The sequence below is a fragment of the Phragmites australis genome, chromosome 1 (genome assembly GCF_958298935.1).
Source record: "Phragmites australis chromosome 1, lpPhrAust1.1, whole genome shotgun sequence".
NCBI classification, from domain to species: domain Eukaryota; kingdom Viridiplantae; phylum Streptophyta; class Magnoliopsida; order Poales; family Poaceae; genus Phragmites; species Phragmites australis.
In genome coordinates, this window is record NC_084921.1 from 38,259,307 (window position 1) to 38,272,533 (window position 13,227).

Genomic DNA, 13,227 nt, shown 5'->3' on the forward strand with positions numbered 1-13,227 from the left:
GCCGATCCGAGCGTGCATGCCACGACGAGGGTGTACACGTTCGAAATTTAGTCTTTACATTATTTATAATTGGATAGAGTATATATTAGAATAAATTCCTCCGGTACCCTAAAAATGTATCTATTTTTTAAGAGCTACGTATCATTGACACATTAATAATATATAAGAAAATGTTTGAATTTTCAATAACGCAGGAGAAATTCTCTATATATTACCAGCTGAACACTAGTAATGAAAAGCTGTTGCATAGAATGCACGCAGCCGTCTCCTGAATCAAAAACCACATCCCAAAAATCGCCATCCACCAGAAAAGAAAAGCTTCGACACCATTAACCCGCCTCGCCAAAACTCCCCGCCGCCTCCTCGCCTTTCGCCTCCGCACCGGCGCGCTGCCTCCCTCGTCCTTCGCCCACGCCCTCGCCGCTGCGGCCACCGTCCTCCTCTCCCTTGTTGGCTTCCCGCCTCCGCCGTACTCACCTCCTCCTCCTCCTCCCTCGCCGTTCACCACTTCGTTCGCTCGCTCTGGACCGTGTGTCATGTTTAACTGACGCCTCCTTTTCTCCTCCGTCAGCGGCGGGCCGGAGCAGGCTTAGGGTTCCAGCGGTCCCAGGCCCCCTTCCCGGTCGAGCTGGAGGACACGCGGAGCAGCCCCGGGTTCTTCTGCGGCGAGCTGTGGTGTGACCTCATGGAGCCCAAGGGCGAGCTGGGCCACAAGCGTATCCTTCCTTCTCTGGGCACGTTGCGCGCTGAGTCCACTCATTTCTCTCTCCATCCGGCAAGAGTTGGATTTGGATCTGATGGATGGATTCTTGGCGTTCCTGTGTTTGCTGCTGCTGTTTTTGCGAGCTTTCTGTTGGATCAATCAAATTTCTGCAACTATTTTGATGTGAAGTGCTGGCGAAATTTGTCGTTCCCGTTGCTATTTAACTCCATTGTTACCCTCTTAGAAATCTTTGATTGAAACGATACACTATTGGATAAATTTTTTGTCTAATTGAACATGTTTTGATTCTTGGTTTCAAGTATCAGCACGGGTTCTACTCGATCAAATTTCTTAGCTTTTCGAGCGTGCCTGTTTCCGAATCATTTTCTTCCTTCTTGCAGGATAGATGCAATTTATCCAGGAATTGTTTGTGTTGATTTTTCTTTTCAAGAACGGACTGTGTACAATTTGGTCAATTTTTTAATCTTGATAGTTGACATTATTGAGTTGTTCCGTCCCACCGTGGTATGCCTTTGCTATTAGAAATTCCGTAATATACTATTATTAGGTGCCCTTCGTTATTGGGATTTGAGAGATAATGAGAGCTGAGCCAACTCCCATTTATTTGGCAGGTACGGCAATAATATGTTGCATGTACTGAAGGATTCCGGAGTTTAGTTTTGCATGTCTCAGTCCCTTAATTCTAGTTCAATCTGGCTCCTTGACCGCCCTCGTTTCTGAAATGGAAATAAATCGCCTGCACTTAATCAAATGATCTATATCTTTGTTTTTAGATCTGTCTGATGAATTGATGAAAGGCAATTATTAGCTGCATAATATCAGGCTGATGCTATGTTTATTGATCATTGTGGCGTGGTTGGCTTATTTTTTTGGTCACTCGTGGACAACGACCCTTATAAGTATATATTCCGTTTGCAAGCCTTGACTTTTCTATCATCCAGCTATTGAAGAAGCAATGGACAGCTTGAAGATTGATGCTAACTCAAAGGCAAGCAAAATCAACTTTGTAAGATTCTCATTCCTATACACAATATACTAACTTGCTTATCTTAGCGTATAAGGAACACCTTTATTTCCTTCTTTGCACTGTGGTTGGTTGGTTGTACTATATCTATCGTCTCCTTGATGCCTTTCATCTTCGACCTTGTAGCCTGCTAAGAAAGAAGCAAGTTCTTCTGATGCAATATCTTGCATTTCCTCGGGCGATGCAGCTAGTACTGTGAAGGAAAGTGAAATCAACAAAGAAGCTTCCGTTGGGGACCAAGGGATGTACTACTACGGATATTACTATCCAGGTGGGTAGGTCAGGATTATGACCTGAAATTTAAAAATGCTGTTCATCCATTTGATGATTTTATTGTTTATTGCAGGCTCATATGGAGGATGGGATGAGAATGGCTACTTTGTTGGATATAATGGCCTAGAGACTCATCCAGCAGTAAGTTGTAATAATAGTGCACTTCGTCGAGTATGATACATGCCTTTCCTACAGTACTCACTAGTGGTCCTATCTAAAATCTAAACAACTGTGCACTTTGTGCATCTCTGTGGCATTATGGTGGTACCAACAACCTTTTCACCTTGCTGTCATCTTTTCTTTGCTATGTTTGGGAAAGTGGCCAACTTTTTTCAGTGTCACTCTTTATTCTTCTATTGTTGTCCTTGTGTCAAAAGTCTCTCTGCAAGCTTTATTAAATGATCTTTGTTTTTCTTGTGCCAGTTGTTATCACACAATATGCTGTCATGGCCTCATGACTATTCTATTGTAGTGTCCCAGATAAACAAAGCTGAATGATCGCCGGTGCTGTTTTAGTGATAATCAGCCTTCTTAGTCCCATGCATGATATACAAGAATCTATGGTCAAGCACCTTATATATACTTCCAGTCCTAATCTTGCCTGATAAAGCGTAAATTACAGAAGAGTTGTTTGGAGTACTCAATTTCAAAATCGGTGATTGAAGTGCAGCCCTTTTTGTAGCCCTTTATAATCTATTTTTTGGTGCCATCATTTCTGGGTGAACTGTTCCTTGAAGGTGCAGCTATTAAACCTGACAATTTGCAAGAAAACCGTGTTTATATCTGCTTTATGTTCCATTTCAGGTGGTTCAAGCTGATAATGGGTCATATTTGTGGTATCTTCCGGGGTATGAAAATGGATATCCTTCTTATAGTTCGGTTGTTCCTGGAGCCATTACTGGTGTGGATGGTCAATATGTCAGCAAAGAGCCATATTGCTCCACTGCAATTCCAATGCAGGATCCTAGCACACCTGGCATTTTTGCTCAACCAGTTGCTTTTGGACCTGAACTAACCCCTGCATACTCATGGGACCCTTCTTTTGTTCTTCTGGATGGGGTTCAGGGACATTCTGTTGGTGCTCATCAAACAAATTACCCTGCAAGAACAAAATACTCTTCCAATAAGCATGCTGTTCCTTCTTGGAAAGCTACCCGCAATGCAAAATCTGCACCAGATACTATCAAAGGATCATCATCAGCTCTAGACACTGTACCAAATTCTGATAATAGCAGCCCATCATCAAAGGGTGCAAATAAGGTACTTGAAATTCCTGTAAAGCATAGATCACGACATTTGACCAATAGAGTATGAAACTTATGTTGACACGCTTGTCCTCATGGTAGGCATCTGGTGCATCCATAACAAAAGGGAATCTTCCATCTAGCAAGTTTGCGATGCACAGTAACCAAGGAAAAAAACAATGTTTATCAAAGTAAAGGCATCAATGTGAAAGAAAGTGGTAGAAGCTGGAACAACAGTGAGAAGCTTAAGGCGAGAAATAAGCTAAATGGACATGGCAATTGTGATATAACTAACGAGAATAACCACACTGATAACTCGAAACACAGTTTGAGCCCTCAAGCTGATTTTGTTGGATTGTCAACTTCAGGAGATGCTAATGATAGCATACCTTCACCTGTCCCAATAAGCAAAAGTGCATATAATCTTCTAGATTTTGTTACGAAGTATGAGCAAGCTTTATTCTTTGTGATTAAATCTTACAGCGAAGATGATATTCACAAGAGTATCAAATACAATGTCTGGGCAAGTACTCCTAATGGAAATAAAAGGCTTGACAATGCCTATAGACTTGCACAAGAAAGGATGGCAGAAAAAGGAACCAAATGTCATGTTTTCCTTTTCTTCTCTGTAAGTTAAATACTACTAGTTGCTCCTAGAGAAATATTTTCTCACGAATATCACCTTGATTGTTAGATTAGTGTGTGTCCCTGCGGTATCCAAACATTTGTTCTTTTTCAATGTTGCTGACTGTTGTTTTTAGTGCTTAATTTCACATAGGAAGTGCGCAACTGGAAGCCATATTATTTTCTGATTTTTCTATTTAATATAAAATAACAGAGCATTTAATAATATTGCACAAGTAGATGCTATTTGATTATTTCTTTGGTCCATGTAACTTTAGACTTCTGTTCCGGTAATCAATTCAGTCTTCTAAGCATGCTGTGCCATTAAGGGCAACATGCAGCAATTCCAACTTACTTTTAACTGTCTGATAATACTTTGCTGTTTTGTTTCCTTACAACTTTCATTTAAATGTTGTAGCAAGTTAACAAGTTCCATATCTGAGTACCATTTTATGGAAAGGGTAACAATATTAGTTTTCTTTTGATCTTTTATATTAATTATTTCACCATGATGGTCAGGTTAATGCAAGTGGTCAGTTTTGTGGTGTGGCTGAGATGGTTGGTCCAGTAGATTTCAACAGGAATATGAACTTCTGGCAACAGGACAAGTGGAATGGTTTCTTCCCGGTAAAATGGCACATTATCAAGGATGTGCCTAATCCACAATTTCGCCACATAATTTTGGAGAATAATGAGAACAAGCCTGTGACAAACAGCAGGGACACACAAGAGGTATTGCATCCAATATCTTACTAGAGTTTCCTGGTTCTGCTCTTCTGTTTGGAGTGAATACCAATATCTTTATAATCATGGCAACCCATTTTAAATTCTTGTCTGTTCCAATCTCCTGTTTTATCTGTTTTACTGATCAGTCAAGATGTTTAATTCTAGTATGAATATGTTGTTATGCTTTTCTCGCACTGTAAAAATGATATTTCAGTTTATTTCAACCTCTGATCTAATGCATTGCCAATCCAGATCAAATTTCCACAAGGTACAGAGATGTTGAACATTTTCAAGAACTTCTCATGTAAAACATCAATATTGGACGACTTTGACTTCTACGAAAATAGGCAGAAAGTAATGCAGGACAGAAGAGGCAAGCCACTTACTACATCATTTGATCACCCATTGGTATATACTGAACAGTCTGAACTCCTTATTTATCACTACATTTATCCTACGTGTTTTGCACTTTTACTTGCAACATTGGGAATTCTTCAATAACAATAATATTACACATGGCTCTATTTTCTGGGCATTGTATTTCTGGAATGTAAAGTAACTAGTTTTACCTGTTCAGAACTTTAAATACCATAAAATGGCAATGCTATGGATGCTTCTTGGCTTATGCTTGGTGAAAAGGGTATTGCAACTAAGATTAGCTGGCTTGTTATGATAGAAGATTTTAGTTCCACATATTTAGTCTGTGCTAGTAATTTGTCGTTTGCATTAGCATTGACAAATAGTGGTTATTTGTTCCTCACTGATGTTAATTCTTCGTGCAGCCAAAAGCTGAAAAAACTGCTGAGATTAAGAAGCAAACTCAATTCATAAGTGCCATAGGGCTTGATAGAACCAAGAGTAATGACGAGCAGGGCAACAATGTTGTGATGGTACTTGGTGCAGCCAAGAGAAATGAGGAGCAGAGCAACAATGTTACTGCAACAGTACTTTAAACAGCCAAGAGTAATGAGGAGCAACCCAACAAGGTTGCAACAGAAGGATGTCAGTTGGGGCACTCGCACTGGGAAAAATGAGATAGTCTCTGAAGTGGACTTCAGCCTGAAACGATAAGTTTGCTGTGTGGAATGTCGAGAAACAATCATTCATCATGGGATCTCTTCCATTTTCTAATGAAAGCGGAAAGGAAAAAAAAAAGTGAAGCCATGGAACTGTTCCCATGAGAAACCTTCAATGACTGGGAAAAAGGTTCCAGGACACATTTAAGTAGAGACCTACCATTATGTATCTGTTACCTCTAGCGCTAAGGCACCCACTTGTCGATTTTTTTCTAGTGTTGCATTTTTTTTTCTTTTTTCTAATTATGCTGCTGGGGTTTTGCAAGGCAGTTTGCGCTGTGGTCCAAAGAAGCCCGTTTGCCTCATGGCTGGGTGTTTCTTAGGAAATGTTTGTTGATGTGTGGGTGTCCTCGCACTTGTTTTAGAAACTGACATAGAAGAAAAAGAAAAAAAAAATGATGGTGAGGGATTAGGAATTTCTAGAATTATTGTGTACAATAACTTCACCATGTATTCCAGTTTCTCCATTATGAAGAAAAGGAGCAAAAAAATGAAAAAAATGAAAAGCTTTTGATGTGTACTTCACAGATACCATATGTCTTGCAGCCTGCTATGAGCCTTTCCTTTTCGCTTGGTTCTTTCTGGCCCGAATTGGGTGTTTGATTCGAACCTGTGTGGTTGGCCTTTGTCGCGATGAATATGTGTAAGGCCGTGCGGCACTTTCCAGAATGGTATCGATGGATTGTGAACGTGATCCAGTGTTTTCCGAAAGGGACGTCTTACCTGTTTGCTTTCTGATTCTGCGTACAGATGGCGTATGTATAAAGATCACTTTATTGGTGTTATTGTCTTTTGAAATGTTCGGAAGACCTTTGTTAATGAACCAAATGTGATATGGGGATAGGACGGCTTTTGTGAGTCGGCTGGTTGTTTGGTCTCCCGTGAGAAACAAACAGTTTCGGTTTTGCAGCCTGCAATTTGTTGGTCTCTTGTTGGTTTGTGAAGTGGCAAGCCTCAGTTGCTTGGAGCTGCAGTTTAAGTTTTACATTGTGGAAAAAAGTTTGTAATTTGCGATGATGTTTTCCCATTGCAGAATATATTAACATGATTCCTTTTTTTGAAAACAAAATCTGTTGTTTGTGACAGTCTTTAATTGCTCTAGTTTTTTTTCTTGTTTGAAAATTAGATATTATACCTCCAAGTCGAGTTGTGATTAAAAGTTTACTGGAGAATTAAAGCACAATTCAGAGTTGGAAAGACAAATGCCCTGTTTCTTTCGGCTGAGTTAGCCCAATATGGGCTAAATGGCAATTTGAACATGCTGGGTGCCGCGAAACACACACACACACACAGAATACTTAAGTTGGGTCGTTAAAACTAAGATTGTTAAACGGAAATCAGCCCATGGTTAAAGGATAATCTAAGGAGTTGTCAGCCCAACCCAGTACGCGCCAAAACCTCAAAAGCTTGTGTCTGTACAGAAAATGCATCCTCGTCTGGAAAGAGAAGGATCTTGACTTTTATAAATTCAATTCCGCAATCTCTTGGTTTGAGCCTCAAAGATGACTATGTATCCGCTGCACCTTTTCAAAAACAGAGTAGCTTGCTTGTCGATGAACGTTCGCATAGAATGGTGAAATATAGCCTTCACGGACGCGTTCTTTGTCAGTATGTACACTGCATGTATACGGACTCGGCAAGCCTTTTTTGTAAAAAGGGATTTTTTTCCACAAAAAACCAAACTATCTGTGATTTAGCCTACCTGCCACAGACAGGACGAAATACAATCTCAAATGCAAATCATTTTGCTGCAAGTCCATCCAAGCGGGCCATTCAGGCAGGCAGGCAGTCACACACATCGCAAATACAGGCAGTCAGATGCCCAAAAGCAGAAAGCCCAGCTCTCCCAGATTGGGATGGGCACCACCTGCGGGTCCCGGGTGGCGCAGCCGCGCCCAGCGTTGGGGCAGAAAACCGTGGCGCTGTCCATGACTCTTTACATAAATATCCTCACGAGAGTATGATTTGTACTTTTTTTTTCTGATCCAATAACTAACGTGTGCAGAAAAAAAGAAAAGGGTTACATATCGTATCGTGAGAGGAGGTCTTTCGAAGAACCCGATGCTATAGAATTTCGTTTCACTCCACACATGACAACCTTCAGAAAGAGCACGTCACATGCAGGTGTGAGGTCGTCTGATGCGGTAGGTGCGATTAGGGTTGGCAACAGGGCGGGTCGAGTCATGTCCTCGCGGGTTTTACAACCGACAGGGGTGGGGCTAGATTTTCATCCACGGGGGTCGCGGTTTGGGGGCCGATTGCGGGTTGGGTCAGAGGCGGAGGCCGATATTCGCTCGCGGGCCCCCGGCAAGGACCTGACTCCTTGTTATCGTAGCTCGCTTGTGCACGCTGTTGGCCACCCCACGCGGCCACAACCGCCTACCGCCCGCCACCCCACGTTCGCTCTCGGCCGCTATCGCACGCCTCGTGTTCGCCCGTCTCCCAGCCGCCGTCGCTAGCGCCTTGCGTCCGCACACCTCTCTGCCGCCCCTCTCCCGCCACCACCCGCACCACTCCCGTCGCCCACGCCCGAGGCTGTCACTCCTACTCATGAGATTCTCATCGTGTTTTGGGTCTCCATCGGATTTCAGTGCAGATCAGATACAAATTAGATTTTAGATCATATGTGTTCTTACTGCACCAAATCCCAACCCGTCATGTTGCGAGACCTTGGTGCCATTCCGTCCCTGTCCAGGTGTCAAACGAAGGGCACTCCCCACCAATTCGCCTCTCCAGTCTCCACGCTGGCCCGTCCCCCTACCGTGGGTGACCATCCCGAGTCTGCACTGCAGTACTAGGTTTCTATCTGTGCCAGTGGTCCTGCACGCAGAATCGCCGATGCTGATGTGCAACTGCCATTGCCATATCAAGGGCTAGCGGTTTGGCAGGATTGACCGGATCTGTGGACAGCGCATGCAGAGATAGGCTCGATCTACTGCCAGCCATCGGAGCATCGTCGTGATAACTCATTTCAGGAAGCCCGCACTGAGCTTGTGGTCAAAGGGAGTACGTACTGCTGTCGAGCAGTGGATCATGTCCACGACTACATGTACGTACGCCCCATCTCAAATTATTTCTCAAGGTGCTACTACTACTACGCATGCATTGTTGGTCAGGCTCGTTCTTACGGAAGGGCACACGCCTCTATAGCCATTTCCTGCAACTGCAGCTGCAACACACGCTCCTTTCTCTGTAACCGTAGGCCACAGCGCCCCTCCGGCCCCACCTTTTTCAACAGAATGAGATTTTCTAAATTCACAAGAGGCAAAGTCAGAGTGACTTTAAACTGCCGTGAGCTATTAAAATTCAATATAGATAGATAAGATTTGATGCTATATAATTACTATAGATATTAATTTTATCTATAGTACTCGTGCTATACTAATACAATCGGAGGATTGTTGTTCTATGATAATGTTTCTTACGGATTACTGTTTCTCCATGATGTCACTTTGTGAAGTAAGAGGATTTTGTTGGTCAGACCCCTTCTTACGGAAGGGCACACGCCTTTATAGCCATTTCCTGTGGCTGCTGCTGCAACACACGCTCCTTTCTGTATAACCGCAGGCCGCAATGCCCCCGGCCCCTCCCTTTTCAGCGAAATGAGATTTTCTAACTGCTGTGAGCTATTGTATTTGAGATAGATAAGACTGGATGCTACATAATTACTACGGACATTAACTTTGTCTACAGTACTCATGCTACACTAATATAGTCAGAGGATTGTTGTTGTTCCACGGTAACGTTTCTCTCATATTACTGTTTCTCCCTGATGTCACTTTGTGAAGTAAGAGGATTTAGATCCCTTTTCGGCAGGCTTCAAGTCCAACGGCGTCGAACAATGCAGCAGCAGGCCAGCAAAGGTACACACCGGGGATCGCTCGATTTCGATCGGGTCATGGATGAGGATGACTGCGTCATCTGATGCCTCACCCGTGTCTTTTCCCATCCGCGCCCCGCGACCGCGCAGCCTCGAAGCCGGGACGAGACGACGCCCCTGTTCCTCGTCCTATCTGCGGATGCGCTTTTGGTGCGACCGTTTGCGCATGTGCGGGTCATGAATCCGTGAAAGCTATATGGATCGAGCGATCAGGGGACTCAGATCGTCTGTATTAATGGTGTATCAATGCAGAGAATCATAGTTTATACAGTAAAATAAGTCTTATGCTACAGTATTCCGTATTAATTAATCATCTGTTACTATAAAAAGAGTTCTCCAATTTACGGTATACTACTTAGTTATGTGTTGCAGCACTACTATAACGACTGATCTATCCTGTCACTCGCGAAATGAACACTTCGGATTGAAGCTAATACTAAGGACTGTTCATCCTCAGCATTAGTTTCTTTAATGCCGACTCCAGCAGCTCCTTCAAATTACTGTGCCAGCTTCCATGTATCACTTTTTATCGATGGGGATACCGGAAGCTCTCTAGCGGGATTGGCAACAAGCGGCACAGTAATGCCGCTGGCTCCAGCCAGTAGCAAATCTGCCAATAAAAAAGAGACCGTAATATTTTTTAATGATGATGTATGTAGGTTTGATAGGAGGAAGAGAGTAATAGAAGTAGGAAATAGAGTTGTGGTTGAAGATGAAAAAAATAAAAAATAGTATAATAATATTAAAAAAATATTATAATAATATTATAGAAGATAAATTTTTAAATGATGTACAAATCTGAGTCTGATCCAGGGTGCCTGCCTGCCTGGGCGAGTCGTACGTAGCCATCTCTTCGCCGGGAATATTTATCGTAAGGGCCTTGGAGTTTTCTCTGAACTAGTGTTTCCACGCGATGTGTTGCAACGACGGTCAATTGAAGTTCACAGTAAAGCTTAGGGGACCAAAAATGAAAGTTACAAATTATTTAAAGATGCACGACCATAACCACGTACACTCCTTACCATTGGTGAATGGTGATCAGTTTTCTGTGCCATCACTCATCTGAATAAAGCTTTGAGCTAGCTGCAATGATCTAGTGCACTACCAAGGAGGATATATACGGATGTGTTGAGCAATATAAAAACAAATCACCAGAAAATAAACAAAATACTCGCCGTTTATTCCGCTCCCACTATTCTACTTCCCATCACAAGAAAAGGTCGTAATTCCCTCGCCTTCTCTTTAAAGAAGCAGTTAATCTCACGCAAATCACCCGCACTTAAACTATGTCCAATCATTTCCCTTTGAGGTTCAAATTCTCTTCACGACCGGATTTTCGTTTCATTTAACGCTCCAACAGTTCTCCTTTACAAAACAAGATTTTCTTTTTTCCCTTCGCAATTCCTCTCAAAAGGAAGCTGTTAAAGATTAAAAAAAATAAAAAAAATAAGAATAAAAAAATAAAAAATAAGAATAAAAAAATATAATTGAAGATGACCTTACCTCACATAAATACACCCCACCACCATCAGCCAGCTTCCCTCCTCGCCTCGCCTCGCCTCACCTTACCCCCAACCAACTCGACTCGCCAATGCCCACCGCCGCCACCACCACTCCGGCCCCGCTGCTCGACATGCCGCTGTCGAACAATGGCGCGAGGCGGCGCCTGCTGCTGTGCGCCAACTACGCCGCGCTGCTCGGCGGCTCAGTGGCGTCCAGCCTGCTGTCCCGGTACTACTTCGCGCACGGCGGGCGCGACCGCTGGGTGGCCACGCTAGTACAGTCGGTCGGCTTCCCGGTTCTGATCGTGCCCGTCTACGCCGGCCGCCCCGCCACGCAGCCCCGTCCGTTCGCGTGGTTCACTCGGCGGATGCTGGCGGTGTGCGTGGTCATCGGCGTGCTCATGGGGGTCAACAACCTGCTCATCTCCTACAGCTCGTCGTACCTGCCCGTGTCCACCTCGTCGCTGTTGCTGTCTACGCAGCTGGCCTTCACGCTCGTGCTCGCCGCCGTCATCGTGCGCCACCCGCTCACCTTCTCCAACATCAATGCCGTCGTGCTCCTCACGCTCAGCGCCGTGCTGCTCGCGCTCCGCTCGTGCGACTCGGGCGAGCGCCCCGATGGCGGGAGCAGGGCGAGGTACTTCTTGGGCTTCGCGGTCACGCTCGGCGCCGCGGGGCTCTTCGCCGCCTACCTGCCGGTGATGGAGCTGGTGTACCGCAGGACCGTGTCCGGGGGGTTCCGCATGGTGGTGGAGGTGCAGGTGATCATGCAGGCCGCGGCGACGGCGCTGGCGGTGGCCGGGCTGGCCGCGGCCGGCGAGGGGCGGGAGGAGCTGGCGCGGTGGCACCTGTCGCCGGCCGCGTACTGGGCGGTGGTCGCCGCGCTGGTGGTGACGTGGCAGACCTGCTTCATGGGCACCGCTGGGATGGTGTACCTCACGTCGTCGCTGCACAGCGGCGTGTGCATGACCGCCGTGCTGACCGCCAACGTGATCGGCGGCGTGGTCGTGTTCCACGACCCGTTCGGCTGGGAGAAGGCCATTGCCACCGTGCTCTGCGTCTGGGGCTTCTCCTCCTACTTGTACGGTGAGTACAGCACGCAGCAGAAGACGCAGGAAGGCGATGCCAAGGTGGCGGCCGCGTCCAACGGTGGCGGCGCGCACAAGAGCGTTACAAGTGGCGCGGGAGGAGGAGGAGGTGCAATGGAAACCGTTTGAGCTACCCTTTCTTTTTTCCCCCTTCTAGAGCACATAATAATATATGAAGCATGTGAAACATGGAAATGCTAAGAGAAGGAGAGTATAGTGGGAGAAGAATCATGAATGGTACATCCTATGGGTCTAGTTGCACAATGCATGACACATAAACTAGGCATGCATGGCACAAGAGACAAACGTATATATGCTGTTTACATCGTACGTACGTGTGGAACGGTCCATGATAGAGAGAGAGACAGAGGTTTTGTGGTTGTGGTTTGGTGGTTAGTTGTTTGCAAGGTTTAAGGTTTAGTGTAACTGTGGACGGATGAATGGAGTGGTAGGTCATATAAACATGTTACACCTACTGCTCCTATGGTGTAGTATAACATGTGTTGATCAACTTAATTGATAAACAGTTACTTTCTTGGATTTTTCCCCTTTTTTGGTTGTATTAGTAGTACTTGTAGGAAGTACAACTGTGACTCGGTTAATTTTGTGTACTTGCATGAATAGTTTTTCGGGCACAACAACAAACTGTGTCCATGCGTTGTTCAATCATTCTGTGGACACTTAGATGATTGTTTACTATTAGGATGATGTTACCCTACCAACTACTAGATTCAAAACAACATTTGTTAATACAATCTTTTGAAATATAGTCTCCGGTGCTAGGGTTTCTGATACGAAATTACGAACCTTCTGTAGGCAAATATCGTTCTTTAGGCTCATTGGATGCCATATTATGTGTTTCCAGTGAGACTCAGACACTATTTATTTTAGCTAGGGATAACAATCCAACCATCTTAATTCCATCAGCTTCAATTCTACAGATTGCACAGTCCAATTTATTACAATTTAACATCTTACAATTTATAATCTATAAGCTACTAATCTTTAGTTAAAACAAACATGCCATAAGGCTATGATTGTTTCCAGTTTTGCTTTTGGATTTTAG

General features: G+C 44.4%; 1 protein-coding gene and 1 pseudogene across 1 annotated transcript; both read left to right on the forward strand.

The window, feature by feature from the left end:
- The first annotated feature begins 250 nt into the window (after positions 1-250).
- Positions 251-6,211, forward strand: LOC133918055 (YTH domain-containing protein ECT1-like; annotated as a pseudogene).
- Positions 6,212-11,139: 4,928 nt separating this feature from the next.
- LOC133918065 (probable purine permease 4) lies at positions 11,140-12,679 on the forward strand. Its single transcript, XM_062361831.1, has one exon. It carries the CDS (start codon positions 11,163-11,165, stop codon positions 12,288-12,290), a length of 1,128 nt encoding a protein of 375 aa, XP_062217815.1. The 5' UTR covers positions 11,140-11,162; the 3' UTR covers positions 12,291-12,679.
- Positions 12,680-13,227: the final 548 nt, after the last annotated feature.

What these genes read in the sequence shown, in the direction of transcription:
- LOC133918065 (XM_062361831.1), top strand. Translation starts at nt 11,163, where the DNA reads ATGCCCACCGCCGCCACCACCACTCCGGCCCCGCTGCTCGACATGCCG.